The sequence below is a fragment of the Saccopteryx leptura genome, chromosome 4 (assembly GCF_036850995.1).
Source record: "Saccopteryx leptura isolate mSacLep1 chromosome 4, mSacLep1_pri_phased_curated, whole genome shotgun sequence".
Classification (NCBI taxonomy): Eukaryota; Metazoa; Chordata; class Mammalia; order Chiroptera; family Emballonuridae; genus Saccopteryx; species Saccopteryx leptura.
Genome location: NC_089506.1, coordinates 135,358,056 through 135,380,319, shown reverse-complemented (window position 1 = coordinate 135,380,319; position 22,264 = coordinate 135,358,056). Strand labels below are relative to the sequence as shown.

Genomic DNA, 22,264 nt, shown 5'->3' with positions numbered 1-22,264 from the left:
CCCAAGGCTAAAGGATCAATTCTACTGACACTTTGATTTTAGACTTAGAACCCCCAGAACTATGGGACAAATTTATGTAGTTTAAACCATCCAGTTTGTGGTACTTTGTTACCCCTAGCAAACTAAGATACTATCTAAATCACCCATTATAGAATTCAAATTCTACAGGTATGGCCCTAAAGAGCCATAGGAAAATCACAATATGCCCAAAGATTTCTAATCGAATACATCTGACTCAGCTGTGTTTAGAATTACGAGTTAGAACTTTTACATAAGATTTAAAACTAGCTATTCCTAAGGTAGAAGATGACTCCTTCCTATCATCCAGACTGACTTTCTAAGTCACATGATTTTCTCTGAATAACATCCACCTATTCTAATTCCACTAGGGGTTTGACAAGAATACAAGATGTTGACAAATTTTGTTTTCACACCACTAGAAGGGAAGAAATGAGTTCTCAGAACCATTCCTGAGAAACTAAAACAAGAAATCATGTAAAGGAAAATTACTTCAAAGGTTCTTTAAAATCAAGTTTTTCTTAGAAAAATAAGTGCCTTTATCAAATGAGTGCCTTTATCAAAACCTACTTAAAACCCTAAGATTTTCAAATGTATCCTTTGTTCAGAGTTTCTTGATCATCTATTATATTCAAATAATCATCTATGGTATTCAGTATGAGCCATCAATTCATTTACTGTATGTTGGAGGTGAGGGGAGTAAAAAGCTGAGCAGAATTAAGAGGAATTAACTTTCTACAAAGGAAGAAAGAAGAAAAAGGAGAACTAATCAAAAGACATATCTGAGTGAGGTCTTGAATGATTCACCTTTAATAATTCATTCAATAGCCTGACCAGGCAGTGGCACCGTGGATAGAGCTTCGGACTAGGAGGCAGAGGACCCAGGTTCCAAACCCCGAATTTGCTGGCTTAAGTGCAGGCTCATCTGGTTTGAGCACAGCTCACCAGTTTGAACCCAAGGCCGCTGGCTTGAGCAAGGGGTTACTCGGTCTGCTGTAGCCCCACAGTCAAAGCACATATGAGAAAGCAATCAATGAACAACTAAAGTGCTGCAATGAAGAATTGGTGCTTCTCATCTTTCTCTCTTCCTGTCTGTCTCTATCTGTTCCTCTCTCTGTCTCTGTCACACAAAAATAAAATAATAATTCATTCAATACTTATCAAATGCTTGTTATAAATGAAACAGTTTAGTGAAAGACATTAAATATAGATAAGCAAATATCAATTTAAGTCTCATATGCTATTGAAGAATGATACAGAAACATTACTAAGATTAGAAGGTCAGAGAAAACCTCTCTGATGACGTAAGACTTTGAAGTTGAGACCTAAAGGATAAGGAGTTAGCCATGTAAAAATCAAAGAGAAGGGTAGCACTTTCTAGGCAGAGAGACAAGTTAAGAAAAGGCTTTGGGATGCTCAGGAAAGAAGGGCCAGAGTGATCAGAAGACAGTGAATGCATGAATGCAGGGAAGAGTCAGATAGAAGAGCCCTGTTGAAGAATTTTTATTTTATTTGAAGCACAAAGAAATGTCAATTAAGAGTTTAAGGCGCCCTGGCCGGTTGGCTCAGGGGTAGAGCATCAGCCTGGCGTGCAGAAGTCCCAGGTTCGATTCCTGGCCAGGGCACACAGGAGAGGCGCCCATCTGCTTCTCCACCCCTCCCCCTCTCCTTCCTCTCTGTCTCTCTCTTCCCCTCCTGCAGCCGAGGCTCCACTGAAGCAAAGATGGCCCGGGCGCTGGGGATGGCTCCTCGGCCTCTGCCCCAGGCGCTAGAGTGGCTCTGGTCGCAACAGAGCGACGCCCCAGAGGGGCAGAGCATCGCCCCTTGGTGGGCAGAGCATCTCCCCCTGGTGGGCGTGCCGGGTGGATCCTGGTCAGGCGCATGCGGGAGTCTGTCTGACTGTCTCTCCTCATTTCCGGCTTCAGAAAAATACAGGGAAAAAAAACATGTTCTAGTCTTTATTTTGAAAAAAGGGGTCCATTAGGGGTTATTGCAGCAGTCTGTCCAAGTACGAGTTGATGGTAGTTATGACTGGCGTGACAACAGTCAAGATGGCCGTGTATGCACAGATTCTGGATATATTTTAGAGGTGGAAGCAACAGGATTGAGCATTAGATTAGATGCGGCTGTCAGGAAGGACATCTCTAGCTCCTAAGTCTCAGGTCTCAGGAACTCCAACACTGAAAGGATGCAGACAGAACGAGAAGCTAGCAAAGGAAACTGAAGAAGAAAGAAGCCAGCAAACCAGGAAGGAAACAAAAATGAGCAGAAGTCTCCACTTTGGCAAAAAAAGATTAGACTATACAAAGGTCCAGAAATAAAGCACACCTCAGTGTGTAGTAAAAACTGTAACATGTAAAAGAGCAATATAATCAAATATACATTAAAAAAAATAATCTACAGGTAGTGCAGAGTGGATATAGAAAAGGGCAAGCCCAGAGGCATGAAGATGCTTAGCTTCCTCAATAAACAAAAAACTTTTCATGAAAAGACTTGACTCCTACTGCCTCTCATAAAGTGATAATATTACAAAAATCAAGATGATATACTACTACGTCTTGCCAAAGATTCAACATTCTCATTGTTGATAAAAATCATTCATCCATCAAAGGGGAGGAACATCTCTGAGTCTGCTTCCTGGTTAACAGTCTGCGGCCCCATGCGCATGTGCATACGTGCACACGCTCACATGCACACAGAGATAGCTGTGTTTCCAAGAAATCACTCTCCTACTGCAGGAAATGGTTTTCTCCCCAATACGTTTTGCTCACTCAAACTGAAAATTTCCTGAGGCAGAGATAATGCCCCAGCAAATATGGGTCTGGAGCTGCTGGAAATAAAGGTGACAAAGTCAGCAGTGGCACGTAAGTTACAAGAGAAGCGTGGCCACAGGCGAGACCTTCAGTAGTGCTGAAAGTGAGAAGTGGCCCAGAAGAGAACCCGGGGTAACATCATCATTTAAGGTGCAGGGTGAAGAAGAGGGTACCCATTGAGGAAATGCACAATTTAACTGTGTTTAATATTTTAATATATAGAGTAAGTTACTGAATCTTGAATACATCTAAGATGACCAAATCTGCCCTAGAAATTAATATTTTGCCTACAGCATCATTTTATAGACTCTCTCCAGACTTTTCAAAGTTTCTTCCCCCCCAATCAATATTTACAAGCAGAATTTGAATTTTCAGGATTTTTACAAAACTACTTAATACATAGGATGTGTATATAAAAGATTGGCAAGACCAGAACAACTCAATGAAACAGAAGAAATTCAAAGATAGAAACTCAAAAAGAATTCAATATAATTTACTTAATTTTAGAAGTCTTTAGGATGAATGGTTTGCCAATGTGACAACCATTTATGAGAACTATGCTGGAGAATAATCTTGCCTAAAATTAACAGAACTGATCAATCATAACACATAAAAAAGCCTGACTCATTTATAAAACCTTAATGTGGCTTCAGTAAAATAAAATTTGGTCTCAATAATCTAAGTGAATTCCTTGAATCAGTCAGAAAGTATAGGACAAAAGCCATTTCTACTTTCCAAAGTCATTAGTAAATTCTTCACCAAGGTGCTCATTTTATGGAATAAAAGGTGGGAGTGAAAATCCTCTGAAACTTGAAACTTTTGGTCCTGGATTTATGAACTACAGGATTTCCCTGGGAACTAAAATAAGATAATCATATAAAGAAGATCTTAAGACATTTAAGAGAATTTTTGGATGGCTGACAAATAATGGGCTCTTGCAGAACTTTGGAGGAGCTGCTTTAGTGCTGAATTCCCTTGTCACCAATCATTTGTTCTCTGATCTCACTACAGAAGAGAACCTGGTCCTGAACTAACATCTGGCTGCCAGTGTCAGAGAGAGCATCTGCCTGGCCGAACCAAACCACTGATGCGATCTGCATGGCACCTATGTTGTTTTAGGGAAAAAAACAATAATAAATATATAACTGACACACTGACTAATCAGCTGAAGGTTTTCTCAATGAATTTGTTTCGATTAGGTTGCAAGTGCCATTAAGATTTAACTGGAGCCTGACCTGTGGTGGCGCAGTGGATAAAGCGTCGACCTGGAAATGCTGAGGTCGCCGGTTCGAAACCCTGGGCTTGCCTGGTCAAGGCACATATGGATGGGAGTTGATGCTTCCAGCTCCTCCCCCCTGTCTCTCTCTCCTCTCTCTCTGTCTCTCTCTCTCTCCTCTCTAAAATGAATAAATAAAAATTAAAAAACAACAACAACAACAAAAAAAAAACAACTTAGCCTTTAAAAAAAAAAAAAGATTTAACTGGAATTCTTTTGAAGTGGATTTTAATGGATTAGAAAGATGAAAGTTTTAAAACTATTGTATGATCTAAAATAGAAAGGGAAAAAGTTTTGTTTTTTTGCAGCTCTGTCCATGTTTAGGCTGGTTGAAAGTTTACACTTGAAAGCATCAGTGTTCAACGCATGGCAGTCTTCCTGGGAGGGGAGGGTTACAAGGGATACGCGATTGAGTCTCTAAAGAGCATACCACTAGGTCTACTGAATTTATCTCAAATCAATTTTGGTTATAGAAAAGAAATTTAACAATAGAAATAAAATTTTAATTTGCATGAAAACGTCTGCCATGAGTCTGTTTCTGATGAATATGTTAACAAAGCAAAAATAAAACACAGAGAACTGCTGTGGGTGCTCAGGCAGATGTCTTCCCACCATGCAGAACACAGCACTCCACAGGCTGCTTGCTGTCCAGAAACGATCTGCAGAAAGCCATCTCCTGTGCTGGTGCTCCATAAGCTATCCTCATTTCATTTGAATACTGAACCAAAATAGACACTTCTGTTTTCAGAATTTCTTCTTTACCTACTCAGCTTCCCTTGTTCAAAGGTCTTTATAGTCAAGAAAGGAAACTGAAATGCCCCACTAAAAGCTGAAGTGATCTGGTAATTATCATCATCAAAGTAATTTCTTAAAGTTTATTACTAACACTAATCACAGTAGATGCTATCCTTTCTTGAAGATGACAATTTACTATGTGCAGGATAAAATGCAGTCAACAGTGAGGCTACTGTGCAGTTTAAAACAGAAGTGCACAGGAAGCCCCTCGAGAGTGTGTGGGATGTAAGAAAGGCACACGGAGTTACTCGTTTCCCTACCCTAAACGGCCTCCGCCGGACCTCTCCTTCAGAGTCCTACTGGTGCTGACTCAGCTCAGGTCCTAAGAACCTCTCCATAATCGTGGTAACTTGCCCCCCCCAACACTTTGTCCCCTCCTACGCACAAGCCCGGCTCTGATCCTACAGCTCCCATACTCAGAAATACTGGATTAACTTCCTCTGGCAATCAACTCCTCAGCACAACCTTCCAAGCTCTCCACACAAGGCAGCCCCGTCTCTCCAGCCCCGCCTCCCCACCCCTGTGTGTTACTGAAGACCAGAACGGCCTACCTCACTTTCCCCAACACACACCATGTGTTCCAGTCTGCAAGCAGGCTCTTTTTGGGGGACAAGAAAAAAATCCTCACAATATCAAACAGTCTCTTACCAGATACAACATAAAATCTTCCCCAATTTAAAACTGTTTTCTTATAAGTCATGGTAACTCTGGTTTTAAGGAAGCCAACATACCTTTAATTTCATAACTTTATACAATTTCTGATTAAACACACACACACAAAAATTCCCTTTACCTTGATTTAAGGAGCGGCTGAGTCACCCACTTCTTTAACTTCCGTCTCCCAAATGAAGTTTTAGTGTGGTCTAGAACCCAGAATAAACTCCCTTTGGTTTTCATATCCGTCTAAGAAAGGACAGAAAACAAGTTTTATTAACTAGACAATTGCACTTGAACCAAAATTGTTAGTTGATAATGTGCCTAATTATTCCATGTGTCACAATTTTCTTTTTTCTCATGACAGAGACAGAGAGAGAGACAGAGAGGGACAGACAGGGACAGACAGACAGGAAGAGAGAGAGATGAGAAGCATCAGTTCTTCGTTGTGGCACCTTAGTCTCCTTAGTTGTTCATTGATTGCTTTCTCATATGTGCATTGATGGCAGGGACAGAGGTATCGGGCGCAGAGGGGCTACAGCAGAGCGAGTGATCCCTTGCTCAAGCCAGCGACCTTGAGCTCAAGCCAGCGACCTGGGCTTCAAGCTAGCGACCTTTGGGCTCAAGCCAGCAACCATGGGGTCACTCAAGCCAGCAACCCTGCACTCAAGCTAGTGAGCCCACGCTCAGGCTGGATGAGCCCGCACTCAAGCCGGTGACCTCAAGGTTTCGAAGCAGAGTCCTCTGCATCCCAGTCCAACACTCTTCCCACTGAGCTACCGCCTGGTCAGGTGTGTCACAATTTCCAATGTTACAAACACCTAGCACAAAGTAGGGCTCATAATAAGTGTTTATTTAATGTTTGATGAATAAATATGTGTATATAGATATAACATAATATGCACACACACAATATCTATAAAATATATTGATATTTTGCACAGAAAAGCGACAGACTACATGTATTTTTTGGTTAACTAAGAATAAATTACCCATTAATCTCCTGAAATATACATTTTTCCTAAGCATCTTGAAAAATATAATTACATGCTTTCCTACCTTGGGCAATATAGTGAAGATAATTTAATTTTCCTTGGCAATTCAGGGTCTCCTACTGCCTCAGAATTCCTGTTCTAAAGACCAATGCTCTCATGACAACGCTGAATAAGTAGAAGATATTGGAGACAGACATGAACTTGCATTGCCCTTGGGGAATTTATCCTGGAAGGGTTTTTAGTTTATTTTATTAAATCTTTAGTAAAAGTTCATCTATCTATATTTTGCTATTTGAAAGTTGAGTTATTAAAAAATTTACAATTAACTACAGATGATGGTATATTTTAACCAAGGTTTCACGGTATTACAAAAAGTCTATTAATAGATTGTCTTGTTTGGAATATAAAATTGAAGTTTTCACCTGAGTGGTTTTTTGTTTGGTTGGTTGGTTTTTTAATTAAACTGTTTCCTTTTCCTTTCCAGTCATCAAGCAGACACTGAGAGAATGCCTCACCAGGTACCCAGCTGTGTGGTTGGCAAAGGAGTGTTAGGACATGCTCCCTCCCTCAGGGCACTTACATCCAACTTTGGGAGAAAAGACTCAGTACGAGGACACAATGCCACTGACAGAAGGAAACTATACAAGCGATGGCAGACACTCTACAGGCCTTAGGAGTTTAAAGCAGAGCACACCGGCAGCTACAGTGGTCACGGAGGCTCCCCTGATGGAGCTGGACAGGCAGCACTGACCTATGAGGCTGGTCAGTGACACAGCACCTCCCTTTCAGAGACAAGAGCTCGACTGGCCTGCACTAAAGGGTCTGAATAAGACAGTGAAGGGAATTGGATTGCAATGACCTGGCATCACTGCAGAGGCAGTCTCAGACATGAGAGAGACAGACAGAGAGAGAGGTGGAGGAGACACATGTCCTGTTGTACTCTGCTCTCCCTGACACCCTGCTCCTCCTCATTATTGCTCATCTGTAAGGGAGGCCAAACTGAAATGTGCAAACACACGCAGATGTTCATTCACAGCTTCTGTTTCTACAAGGGCATAAGTCTGGGTAATGAAAGGATGTTTAAAGGGTATTTTGATTACTGATGACTTTTGCCTTAGGAATGTAATTTCAGAACTGACTCCACAGTAGTGGGATTTGAAAAGGGAGGATGTGGTAAAGTAAAGAAAGCTTGGAAAGCTTGTGCCTGCAGCTCTGACTGTGAGCTCTTCTTCATCCAAGAAATGTCCTTTTATTCCTACTACTTAATTCCTATCACAGGGATGTATGTAGAGTTGATGAGAAACACTTGTGGGAAGGACGCTCATTTCTGGATAATGGAATGACAAGACAGAAATGTTATAGACTGAAAGTAAGGTGGCCTCTAGTATACAAGGACAGCATATGGAGGGAGAAACTAGTTAGTAATAATACAAATCCAGGGGTCAGGAGAATAAATTCAGCATTTACTATATATAGTTCACAACAGTAATAAGTGGTGTCTAAACTATTTGACTCAGATGGCTCAGTTTCTCTACCACTTACTCAAATGACTTGAAACTACTTTTAATTTCTATGAATTTGTAACAATAACATTAATTTTATAATATTTCACATTACCAAGTGACAATTTAATAAATGAAAGCAATAATTTCAGTGACTCGATTATCTTCCTAATCAATTAATAAAGCGCACATAAACAATGATGAAAGTCAACACACATCTTACAATCTAATTGACTATCACAATAACTTGTTTTATATTTGCATAATGAAATAAGACTGCAGAGATTTCAAGAAAATGTTAAAGTATGTAGAAAAATATAATCGAACAGACAAAAAAATCAGTGTCATATTAATTTTTAAAAATGTTGCTCTTCAAAGAACTATTTGATAAAGAAATTATCTGGATGAGCATATCACTCCAATCATTAAAAAGCACAGTTCTATAGTTCCCAAAGTAACCCCACAGAAGTCTTTTTATACTGTATTTGATTCTCCAAAATGGAGATGCTACAATTATCAACTAATAAAGAGATACCAGGTAGAGCAATCAGTTGAAGACAATGTTGTTGTTTTCACCTATACTACTAAGAGGAAATTGCTACCTTATTCCAAATTTTGTTTTCAAAACCATTTTGAATCAACTAGCCCTTATGTTTACCTGACCTGATTCTGTAGGATTTCAAGATTCCTTAATGTTGTTCCATTAATTGTCATAAATTCCATTTCACCTGACAACTGTTTAAAATTCCTGTAAAAAAAATGAAACATGAGCCATGATGTAAGTGCATGAAGAACTTTTAAAAACTAGTTTAGGCACTAGAAATATTCAAGTAACATCATGACAAAAGTTAGCTCTTTGATAAAGAATTAAACCAAAAGGAACAAAAGAATATTAATGGGGATATTGTCTTCCATTGATGCTGGTTTCATTAAACAGATTGATGGCAAAACAAAGACAGTTGCTCTCAATCCAAACACAAGAATAAGGAAGGAAAGTGTTACCAACAATTTTTACAAATATATTTCCAGAAATAGAACCAAACAGTCTTTTATCATTGGCAGAGCACATGGCAGTAGGGCACCTTCAGGAAACAACTATGCAATTAGCTAAGAAAAGGTCAAGATACTCAAAAACATCCTTATTCTTTAGCATAAGATCATCTTGATAAGCCCTTTAACATATTTTAATCAACATTCTGCTGTGCAACAAATGTCATTTACTCTATAATAAACAATGCCCATTAATGTGTCTGTTTTAGTAGAGCATAAAACTGAAAAAGTAGCAGAAAATATTTTCTGAGTTCACAGAATTCACATTCTCCTTATATCCCTGTAACTGTCCAAACTAGGTTAAAAGTTCAATAAATTTCAAAAATACTTGAGTACTGAGTTACAATATGATTAATAAATGTATGCACAATTCCAATTCTGTCCTTATTAGTATTTATGTTAAAAAGTATGTTAATCAATGTATTACTGATACAGGTATTCAATTTCCTTTCTAAGCCAGTTAGTCCTTTGATATTTCTATCAATAGCACTTACAGACTTGACGGTGAAAGACGAGACACATAATGGCAAGGTCACTAACTATCTGGAGCGAAAGCAGGAGTGTTTGCACCATGAGCATAACCACACTTACGGCTGGAAGAAGGTTTCAATAAAACCCAGTTTCCCAAGCCTTTTGTGGAAACAAGCAGCATCTTGGAATCTAGAGCCTAAAATCAAAGCCAGCATTCATTGCAAGATGCCTCCACTTCTAGATGACTCCAGAGCCCTGAAAAATAACTTACTACACATTAGGAATGTTGCTGCACATTAGAAACGTTGCCTAGTAACTGAATGCTGTCCTTCCGCAGTATAAATTTATCTGCAACATCTGACCTAGCTTCCAAAGGATGATTAACTTGTTAATGATTTTCACAGGGAAGCAACTTCAATGCCGATACCAGTTATATGTAGCCCTTTCTCTCCTTCTCAGAGCAATTAACTTAATTTGCCTGGCATTACAGTGATTCATGTTCTTGGGCTGCCTTAATTAATAGTTCTTAGCTCTCCTTGGTGGCAAAGGTTATTAATGTCACACATTTTGCAGCACCTGCAGGGCCTTGAAGAAAACAGATGTTCAGCAAATATGTGCCATCTTCCTACAGGGAACACAGTGTGGGTTTGTCTTCCTTTGCTCAGAAATGTCAGTGAATACCCAAGGTCACTAATAAAATGTAAAACATTATTTTCAGGAAGAAAAACTCAGGCAGTGACTGGCTGTGAAGGTGTTAACACAGCCTCACAGTCAAAAATCAAAGCTGGAAGAGCCTAGATTCAGAGCTGGTATCTAACCAGTTCTCATGTATTCTCTTTTTTTTAATTTAGAAATTAAATTTAATGAGTATTTAGATATGTCAATTATCTCCCCTGTTCATGAAAGTTGGGTTCACCCTACCCAATTAACAGTTGAGTACCTTAATCAGACATAGATTCTAGAGGGATGCTTAGCTATCATGAGAGAAAGAATAATCAAGAACCCATAGCCTGACCAGGCAGTGGCGTAGTGAGGACCCAGGTTCGAAACCCCGAGGTCGCTGGCTTGAGCACAGGCTCACCAGCTTGAGCGCGGGATCATAGACATGACCCCATGGTTGCTGGCTTGAGCCCAAAGGTCACTGGCTTAAGCCCAAGGTTGCTGGCTTGAGCAAGGGGTCTCTTGCTCTGCCGCAGTCCCCTGGTCAAGGCACACATGAGAAAGCAATCAATGAACTAAGGTGCTACAATGAAGAATTGATACTTCTCATCTCTCTCTTTCCTGTCTGTTTGTAGCTATCTGTCGCTCTCTCTGTCTCTCTCTCTCTGTCTCTGTCACAAAAAAATGAAAGAACCCATAATCCAGCAGCCTTTCCTAAAAACATCTCAGCAAGCTGCCTTTATCTCTCATGAACACCAGAGATGTGAAATAAAATAAGTGGCATTTAAGATGTGTAGACTACCCAAAAATACAGCTCAGTTGCTTCACCCTCACAAGAGTGTGTAAAGCCAACAGCCCATACTCTGAAGAAGGGTGCTTTAGGTTTAGGATTCTGCAAGCATCCCATTCCATCAATTATCTGAGGGTTTTGTCACCTAACACGAATTAAAAATGAAATCCTGTTCCTTCTATGCCTCAAATGAACCTTTGAAGCAAGGAACTGTCAGAACATAAAGAAGACCCAGAGATGGTAGCAACGAAGCAGGCAGATGCACAGACTGCCACATCCCATGACCAAACTGTGCTACAAATTAATTTAAGAAATATCATCAAGAAAAATCAACTTTGGACTAAAAGAACAGGATATGAAAACCAAGGAGCACAGAAGAATCCACACCAAGCCTGGTAGGGAGTGTTGGGGCGCAATGGGGGCTCCCCCGCTCCCAAAAGCGAGGGGAGGCTGAGGCTGAGTGTCCAGTGAGTATCTAATTGTGAGGAGAGAGACCCTGAGAGGTGGGGGTCCTCAGTCCCAGGACCGGAGCCCCAGCCTAGAAACCGAGGGACTGGAGGAGACAGCCTGACAGCATTGAGTGGGGAGAAGAGCAAAAGTTCTGTCTGTGGGAAGTGGCTGGCAAAAGAAGTTGCAGCCTTAAACAGCCAGCACAGAAAATATCTCACAGAGCCACTTGCTTGGGGCTCCGGGGGCAAGGAGGGCTAAGAGGACTGGTCTTGTATGAGGAGATTGGGGAGTTTGAGGCATGGGGACACAAATGGTGACGGGGAAAAGAAGACCTGAGCTGAGTCATTCTCCAGTGCCAAGGTGGCCATAGCTGATGGAGTGGTCGCTCCCTCCATCCAGCAGAAGCCTAGCGTGGAACCAGTTGACCCATGTCCAAAAAGCTCTCCAGCTCCAATCAGTGCAAAAGGTTATTCAGAAAGGAGGAAGTAAAGGGGAGGGGCAGTGACTCAAGTTTCCAGGGAGACCTGAGATACACCTCCCCCTTCTAATACAGAGAACGTGCCCCGCCCCCAAAGAGTCATTGGGCAGACCACACCTTCTGGTTCTCAGAGGTCACAGCCACCAAATTCCTGGATACACTTTCAACTGGGGCCAAAGACCAAGATGCACCCACATCCCCCATCCTAAACACAGAAGCTCCCTGCTGGCCTTAGCAAACACAGAAGTACCCTGCTGTACTCAGCAAACAAACAGAAAAATTAAGACTTTTAAGCACCTCTACTAGTTAAGGAGAATTAAAATCTGAGCAACCATAAGAGGCTAAGGGATAAAGTCCTGGAGGAGAAGCCACATTCCATAAACCAACCTCAGATCCACAACTCTAACAAGCTTGCAAATTGTACACAGAAAGAATGGGAAGACAGAGGAATGTAAACCATATGAATCAACAAGAGAAATCCCCAGAAAAAGAATTGAATGAGATGGAAGTAATCAAATTATAGGATGCAAAGTTTAAAATAATGATTCTTAGAATGCTTAAGGATCTCAGAGCTACAGTGGATGGGCTTAATGAGCTCCTAAATAAAGAAATTGCAAGCATCAAAAAGGACACAGAAATCATAAAAAAGAATCAATCAGAAATGACAATTACAATATCAGAAATGAAAACTACACTAGAAGGAATCAACAGCAGACTGGATGAAGCAGGGAATCAAATCAACGAATTAGAGGACAAGATAAATAAAAACACAGAAGCAGAGCAGCAAAAAGAAAGGAGGCTCAAAAAGTCTGAGGAAACGGTAAGAGAACTCTGTGACAATATGAAGAGAGATAACATCTGCATCATAGGGATTCCTGAAGTAGAAGAGAAAAAACAAGGAATAGAGAACCTGTTTGAATGAATCATAGCTGAAAACTTTCCTAAATTGATGAAGGAAAAAGTTACACAAGTTCAAGAAGCACAGAGAATCCTGGTAAAGAAAAACCCAATGAGGCCTACATCAAGACACATATAATTAAAATACCAAAGTTAAGAGATAAAGAAAAAACACTAAAAGCAGCAAGAGAAAAGAAGTAAATTAACTATAGAGGAGTCCCCATAAGGATGACATCTGACTTTTCAACAGAAACACCTGAGGCCTGAAGGGAATGGCAAGAAATATTTCAAGTAATGCAAAACAAGAGCCTACAACCAATAATTCTTTATCTAGCAAGATTATGGTTTAAAATTGAAGGAGAAATAAAAAGCTTTCCAAAAAAATAATAAATTCAAGGAATTCATTACAATCAAGCCAGTACTGCACGAAATGTTAAGGGGCCTGCTATAAAAAGAGCAAAGAAAAAAAATTGAGAAAAAGAGGATTATAGATTTAAAGAATAAAATAACAATAAACAACTACATATCAATAATAATCTTAAATGTAAATGGATTACATACTCCAATCAAAAGACATAGGGTAGCAGCATGAAGAAGAAAACAGGACCTGTACATATGCTGTTTACAAGAGACACACCTCAAAACAATAGATACACATAGACTGAGAGTAAAGGGATGGAAAAAATATTTCATGCAAATGGAAAGGAAAAAACAGCTGGGTTAGTAATACTAATATCTGACAAAATAAACTTTAAAACAAAGGCTATATAGTAAGAGATAAAGAAGGTCACTATACTACATAATGACAAAAGGGACATTACAACAGAAAAATATAACTATTATAAATATATATGCACCTAATATAGGAGCACCTAAATATATAAAACTAATTTTGATGGACAAAAAGGGCAAGATCAACAGCAATACTCTAATAGTAGGGGATTTTAATATCCTAACATCAATGGATAGAACCTCCAGACAGAAAATTAACAAAGAAACAGCGGACTTAAATTACACATTAAATCAACGGGATTTAATAGATATCTTCAGAACCTTTCACCCCAGAGCAGCAGAATATACATCCTTTTCAAGTGCTCATGATAAATTATCTAGGATAGATCACATGTTGGGACACAAAACAAGTCTTAATAAATTTAAGAAGATTGAAATCATACCAAGCATCTTCTCTTATCACAAGGGCAAAAAACTAGAAATCAAGTACAATAGAAAAACTGAAAAAGATTCAAACACTTGGAGACTAAATAGCATGCTATTAAATAATGAATGGGTTAATAATGAAACAAAGGAAGAAATCAAAAACATCCTTAAAACAAATGAAAATGAACATATACAACAATTCAAATTTTATGGGACATAGCAAAAGCAGTCCTGAAAGGGAAGTTCATAGCATTACAGGTATATCTTAAGAAGCAAGAAAAAGCTCAAATAAACAACTTAACCCTTCAGCCTGACCAGGCGGTGGCGCAGTGGATAGAACGTCGAACTGGGATGCAGAAGACCCAAGTTCGAGACCCCAAGGTTGCCAGCTTGAGCGCGGGCTCATCTGGTTTGAGCAAAGCTCACCAGCTTGGACCCAAGGTCACTGGCTCGAGCAAAGGGTTACTCGGTCTGCTGAAGGCCCGCGGTCAAGGTACATATGAGAAAGCAATCAATGAACAACCAAGGTGTCACAATGAAAAACTGATGATTGATGCTTCTTATCTCTCTCCGTTCCTGTCTGTCTGTCCCTATCTATCCCTCTCTCTGACTCTCTCTCTGTCTCTGTTAAAAACAAACAAAAAAAAAAACCTCACATAAAAGAACTAGAAAAAAACAGCAAGTAAATCCCAGAGGAAGTTGAAGAAAGGAAAAAATAAATTCAGAGTGGAAATAAATGACATAGAGGCAAAAAAAACCCAAAACAAAATTGATGAACCTTTAACCAAATTCACCAAGAAAAAAAAGAGAGAGAGCTCAAACAAATAAAATTAGAAATGAAAGTGGAGAAGTAACAACTGACACAGCAGAAATACAAAGTACTGTAAGAAAATATTATGAAGAAGTGTATACCAACAAATTTGACAACCTATGTGAAATGGACAAATTCCTTGAAACATATAATCATTCAAAAATCAATCTGGAAGAATCAGAAAACCTAAACAGACCGATTACACCAAAAAAGACTGAAACAGTTATCAAGAAACTCCCAACAAACCAAAGTTCTGTGCCTGATGGCTTCACAAGTGAATTCTACCAAATATTCAAAGAAGAACTAACTCCTATCCTTCCCAAGCTATTTCAAAAACTTCAAGAGGAGGGAAAACTTCCAAACTCCGTTTATGAGGCAAACATAATCCTCATTCTAAAACAAGGCAAAGACACTACACAAAGAAAGAAAACTATAGGCCAATAATCCCTGATGAACTTAGATGCTAAACTTCTCAACAAAATATTAGCAAATTGAATCCAACAATATATGAAAAAATCATACAACATGATCAAGTGGGATTTATTCCGGGGAGGCAAGGCTGGTACAGTATTCGCAAATCACAACATGATTCATCACATAAACAAAAAGGATAAAAACCACATGATAATTTCAATAGATGCAGAAAAAGCATTTGATAAAATACAGCACCCATTTATAATTAAAACTCTCAGCAAAGTGGGAATACAGGGAACATACCTCAACATGATAAAGGCCATCTATGACAAACCCACAGCCAACATCATAATCAATGGGCAAAAATTATAAGCAATCCGCTTAAGATCAGGAACAAGACCGGGGTGCCCCCTTTCACCACTCTTATTTAACATAGTTCTGGAAGTCCTAGCTACAGCAATCAGACAAGAAGAAATAAAAGGCATCCAAATTGGAAAAGAAGAAGTAAAACTTTCATTATTTGCTGATGACCTGATACTGTACATAGAAAATCCTAAAGTCTCAGTCAAAAAACTACTGGACCTGATAAATGAATTCAGCAAGGTGGCAGGATATAAAATCAATACTCAGAAATCAGTGGCCTTTGTATACACCAACAATGAACTGTCAGAAAGAGAAATTAAGGAAACAATCCCCTTCACTACTGCAACAACAAAAATAAAGTACCTAGAATTCTGTAAATTTAACCAAGGAAGTTAAAGACCTGTAACTCAAAAAACTATATAAAACACTGATAAAAGAAATCAAGGAAGGTACAAACAAATGGAAGCACATACCGTCCGTGTTCATGGTTAGGAAGAATAAATATCATTAAAATGTCTATACTACCCAAAATAATATTCAATGCAATTCCTATTAAATTATCAATCTCATACTTCAAAGATATAGAACAAATATTCAAAATATTTATATGGAACAAAAAAAACCACGAAGAGCCTCAGCAATCTTAAAAAAGAAGAATAAAGTGGTGGTATCACACTTCCTGATATCAAGTTATACTACAAGGCCATTGTACTCAAAACAGCCTGGTACTGCCATAAGAACAGGCAGACAGATCAACTGAACAGAACAGAGAACCCAGAAATAAACCCACACCTTTATGGACAATTGATATTTGACAAAGGAGGTAAGAGCATACAATGGATTAAAGACAGTCTATTTAACAAATGGTGTTGGGAAAATTGGACAAATACATGTAAAATAATGAAACTAGACCACCAACTTACACCATTCACAAAAATAAATTCAAAATGGATAGAAGACTTGAATGTAAGCCATGAAACCATGATCATCTTGGAAGAAAACATAGGCAGTAAGCTCTCTGACATCTCTCGAAGCAATATATTTACTGATCTAACTCCATGTGCAAGTGAAATAAAAGGACAGGATGAACTAATGGGACTATAGTTTGAAATATCAAACTAAAAAGCTTTTGCACAGCAAAAGACAACATGAACAAAATAAAAAGACAAACCACACAATGGGAGAACATATTCACCAACACGTCCAATAAGGAGTTAATAACCAAAATCTACAAAGAACTTGTAAAACTCAACACAAGGAAAGTAAAATATCCAATCAAAAATTGGGCAAAAGAACTGAATAGACACTTCTCCAAAGAGGACATACAGATGGCCAATGGGCATATGAAAAAATGTTCAAAATAACTAATCATTAGAGAAATGCAAACTAAAACCACAATGAGATACCACCTCACACCAGTCAGAATGGCACTCATCAACAAAACAACACAGAATAAGTGCTTGGCGAGAGTGTAGAGAAAAGGGAACCCTCCTGCACTGCTGGTGGGAATGCAGACTGGTGCAGCCACTGTGGAAAACAGTATGGAGTTTCCTCAAAAAATTAAAAATGGAACTGCCCTTTCACCCAGCTATCCCACTTTTAGAATTATATTTTAAGAATACCAAATCACTGATTCAAAAGAAGATATGCACCCCTACGTTTATTGCAGCATTGTTTACAATAGCCAATATCTGGAAACAGCCCTAGTGTCTGTCAGTGGACGAGTGGATTAAAAAGCAGTGGTTCATATACACAATGGAATACTACACAGTTGTGAAAAAGAAGGAAATCTTACCCTTTGCAACAACATGGATGGACCTGGAGTCTATTATACTAAGTGAAATAAGTCAGGCAGAGAAAGAAAAATATCATATGACCTCACTCACATGAGGAATCCAATGAACAATGTAAACTGAGGAATGGAAGAGAGGCAGAGAAGGGGTCAGAGAGTCCAGACGGAAAGCGGGCTGAGGGAAAGGGGATGAGTGGAGGGGATAAAAGAAAGGAAAGACATTAGTGAAAGTATATACACATAACACTGAGAGATAGATGACAGGATAGTAAATCATAGAGGGAAGGGGCAAAGAGGGTATCAAGGAGAACACGGGTGAGGGAGATATATTCGGGGGTACACTTGTAACTATGTAAACACAACAAATTAAAATCAATTAAAAAAAGAAAACCCAGAATTAGTATTTCAAGAAGCTTATAAAAGAGTTTACATGACTGCTTTTGTGCCTGGTCTAAACATTGTATTGCTACAGAACATTGTTTGAACTAACATACATATCATAAAACCTGGTAAAGGGAGGGTTGGGGAGAAGGCTAAGAGCTCTCACCTACATAGAATTACTGGGGTACCCATTATCTACAATACCAAAAAGAACCCAGTAACTGTGAACAACCAAATTGGCTTAAGTTAAATCCTTTTACTGCATTTCAGACTTTCATATAGTGTATTACAAATAGATGGCACGACTTTCCACCAGCAAAATGATTACAGCTCACTTTATAATGATCCTTACTTTATTGCAGTAGTCCGGAATTGAACTCACAATAATATTACAGAGATATTCCTGTATAGGTTCTTTTCTCATTAAGGAGTACTCATGAGATGCGTATATGGTTTTTTTATTTGTATCAGTTTTAGTTTTTGCCATTACTGAACAAAGTATATGCTGGGAGAAGTGTAGAGTTTCTTTAAACTGACATCTGCATTGATTTTAATAAAAGATCAACCATTGGACAACATTAAATTAGACTTTTCCCTATGGAATAGTAATTAACAAGCAATTATAAGAACAGTTTTGCTGTTAGGTTTCTCAAAAGTTGGTTGAGGCCCTGGCCGGTTGGCTCAGCGGTAGAGCGTCGGCCTGGCGTGCGGGGGACCCGGGTTCGATTCCCGGCCAGGGCACATAGGAGAAGCGCCCATTTGCTTCTCCACCTCCCCCCCTCCTTTCTTCTCTGTCTCTCTCTTCCCCTCCCGCAGCCAAGGCTCCATTGGAGCAAAGATGGCCCGGGCGCTGGGGATGGCTCCTTGGCCGCTGCCCTAGGCGCTAGAGTGGCTCTGGTCACAGCAGAGCGACGCCCCAGAGGGGCAGAGCATCGCCCCCTGGTGGGCAGAGCATCGCCCCTGGTGGGCGTGCTGGGTGGATCCCGGTCGGGCGCATGCGGGAGTCTGTCTGACTGTCTCTCCCCATTTCCAGCTTCAGAAAAATACAAAAAAAAAAAAAAAAAAAAAAAAAGTTGGTTGATAATATGTTCTGTAGACAGGACTCTTCCATCCAAATACAAAAGACATTTCCTTCTGTCACTCCTATTGGAAATTGTATACATTCTTTTCTTTTCAGATTTTATTTATTTGTTTTTAGAGAGAGAGAAGGGAAATTGATGCAGTAAGCATCAATTCCCTTATGTGCCTTGACCTGGCAAGCCCAGGGTTTCGAATGTTCCACTATGCCACCACAGGTCAGACTGGAAATTGTATAAATTTTTGAACTAAAGGGTGAATGTGCTAGCACCCTTAGCAATTCAACAGTATATGATCACTGATCTGAAATACTCAAACAATTCTGAATTACTTATCCTTCTGGAAGAAGCTAAATTTCATGTGCTTTAAAATGAACCGCATAAACAATGCCTCGACAGAATTCACACTGTGTGAATCTAGATAGAAATATGATGAGAATTATGGGGAAAATATTTCATTAATATTTAAGACAACAAAATTACAAACAATGCTTTTGTTTCCTCAAGTTTTAAAATGGGAGGAAATATACTTGCTACTAACTTGCCAAAGGAATTTAAGACACTATATCATTCCTAAACTACTTAAAAAAAGAAAAAGAAGAAACAAAAAAGAAAGAATGACCATCTCTCTGAATTAGAGGCAGTAAAGGTACAGACCTTATCTGAAAGATCAACTCCTTTCAAAGATCCTATTCAAATATTATTTAAAAATGGAAACAAAGACAAAAAAAAATCTATCATGTTACATATGAAATCAATAGTGGGAAAGTTTTCTATGTACAGTTTTCTGAGGTCATTTACCATTTGCCTAATATTTTGTTGGTTAATTTAATTTTATAAAATTATTTAATTTTATTATTTAATTTTTAAATTTAATTTTATAAAATTATTTTAAATTTTAATTATTATATATTGTTATATACAAAACTCTAGTTTTATTTTAGATTCACTTTTACTTGATTTGTCATTTTCAAAAATGAGTATCTTTGCAGCCCTGGCCAGTGGTTCAGTGGACAGATCATCAGCCCGGCATATGGATGCCCCAGGTTTGATTTCTGGTCAGGGCACACAGGAGAAGTGATTATCTGCTTCTCTCCTCATCTCTCTCCCCCTTCTCTCCCTCCTCCCCTCCTGCAGCCAGTGGCTTCACTGGTTCAAGCATGGCCCCGAGTACTGTGCAGAGCTCAACTGGTCTGCCTCAGGCACTAAAAATAGCTCAGTGGTCGAGCATCAGCCCTAGATAGAGTTGCCAGGTGGATTCTAAGTCAGGGCACATGAGGCAGTCTGCCTCACTATCTCCCCTCCTCTACCTAAAAGGAAAAAAAAAAGACTACCTTTGCATTCCTAAATGTTTCCAATAGCATCTTAGAGAGGAAAATAGAAAAGTATATAATGGGTCACCACAATGACTGCCAGGTGATTTACTAGGAGGATTTACTAGGAGGATTCACAGGACTCAGCATATATTCACTCAGCTCTGATTCATTACCATGAGAGGATACAAAGCAAAACGTGCCCTATCTAATAAAACCTCACTTACTTTGTCCTTAAGAACAATTCTTAAAATAGTCTGTTTTCCTCCAACAATCTTCGTAAAGGCACAAAGACCTTTTAGATAAACATATATCAAGTTTTTTATGAAATATGCAGCAACTTTTATGAAATCATTTGCAAAACAACACAACTAAATTTTCCCCCTATCACATAGCCCCTGAAGTACATATAATCATACCTTATGCTGCTGAACTTTTAAAGCAATACAACTGAATTTTAAATACAGAAGGAGAACATTCATGTTTTCCAAAGCAATCACTTTGAGAAGCTATGTCCTTTTTCCAAGATATAAGAACTGTGGAATTACACTTGCAGAACTATATTCCGAGTCAAATCACAAGACACCCATAAAACATCATCACTCACATATCATTTTCAAGAAAAAAATAATACCAGTTTAATCACAATCTTTATTCATTAATCTTGACTCTGAAGGACATTCTTACAATTTCTAATCAATTCCATGCACACAGGATGAAGAACTTCCTTCCTTCTCTCTTTTTCATTAATCCTATATTTACTGACTGCCTATTAGGTGCTGGGCATATGTTAGATGATCTACAATGTGAGAGCCTAACATCTGGACCTCTTTATATCATTTCTGCCTGGCTCTACAAAAATGAGAGGAGGGGGGTTACGCAACAGGCAGATCAGATACATACTAAGTCACCAGCAGACCCAGTTCGCTGACCACTCCTCCATACTACTACCAAATATAAATTCAACTACACTCAATTTATCAAGTTAGGCCATTTTAAAATAAGCTATTCTAATTTCAGTACAAATAAATATTCTATGTTTTAGAGTTTAGTATTATTTTTACCTTGAATTACATATAAGGCAAACACAATAATGTTTTCAGATTCAAATTCACCTACTTCTAATCACATAAGAGCATGATTTTGGAAAAAGTCAGTTTTCTTATCTTAATGTTAATACTTCACAGCTGAGTGGTGTAGGGACAGAAACAAATCTCCCCCCACAAAAAAAAAAATCTTTTTTCTTTTTTTGCTTTAATTTATTTTTTAATGTTTTGAATATTTTCAACTACAGTTTACATTCAATATTATTTTGTATTAGTTTCAGGTGTTCAGCACAGTGGTTAGACAATCATATACTTTACAAAGTGTTCCCCATGATATTTTCAGTACCCAACTGGTAATGGGCAAGCTGTTAATCACTAGTTCTACTTCACTTAATTAGAGGCTCCCCTATCAGGAACAAGTCAAGTGGTAGATAGCTTGTCATCCTTTCTTCACAGGGATTCAACACAATCAACCATACAGAGAGATCACTACAATGTTTCTTATTGTTGGATATTGAGTGGAATTATGAGGTATAAGGCCAGGCTGCTACCTTTTTTAATAAAACATTTCAGCCTTATTAAAATATGTACAGATTAATATAGTATCCACGTGAAAAAATAGCCATCAAGCCTGACCAGGTGGTGGTGCAGTGGGACACAGAGGACCCAAGTTCAAAAACCAGCTTGAGCACAAGCTCATTCGACTTAAGTATGAGGTCACCAACTTGACCGTGGGATCACCATTTTGAGCATGGGATCACAGACATGACTCCATGGTCACCAGCTCGAGCCCAAGGTCGCTGGCTTGAGCAAGGGGTCACTGGCTCAGCTGGAGCCACCCTGGTCAAGGCATGTATGAGAAGCAATCAATGAACAACTAAAGTGCCACAACTATTGAGTCGAAGTTTCCCATCTCTCTCCCTTCCTGTCTATCTATCGGTCTGTCTCTCTCTCTCTGGGAAAAAAAAAAAAGCAAACCTTCCCTGTGTCATTTTCCCACCAACCTCTGAGGTTTACCCTTCACCCACTCCTCTGAATTCACTGTTGCTCATTTCCACGCA

General features: G+C 38.9%; 1 protein-coding gene across 3 annotated transcripts in view; it reads right to left on the bottom strand.

Moving 5' to 3' along the window:
* Positions 1 to 22,264, bottom strand: part of MSH3 (mutS homolog 3) — a 209,971-nt gene that overhangs the window by 115,493 nt on the left and 72,214 nt on the right. For all 3 annotated transcript variants that reach the window (XM_066381757.1, XM_066381758.1, XM_066381759.1), the window contains 2 exons: positions 8,717 to 8,801; positions 5,696 to 5,805 (listed from right to left, as the gene is read on the bottom strand). In XM_066381757.1, coding sequence (XP_066237854.1) covers positions 5,696 to 5,805; positions 8,717 to 8,801 — 195 coding nt within the window. The remainder of the gene's footprint in view (positions 1 to 5,695; positions 5,806 to 8,716; positions 8,802 to 22,264) is intronic.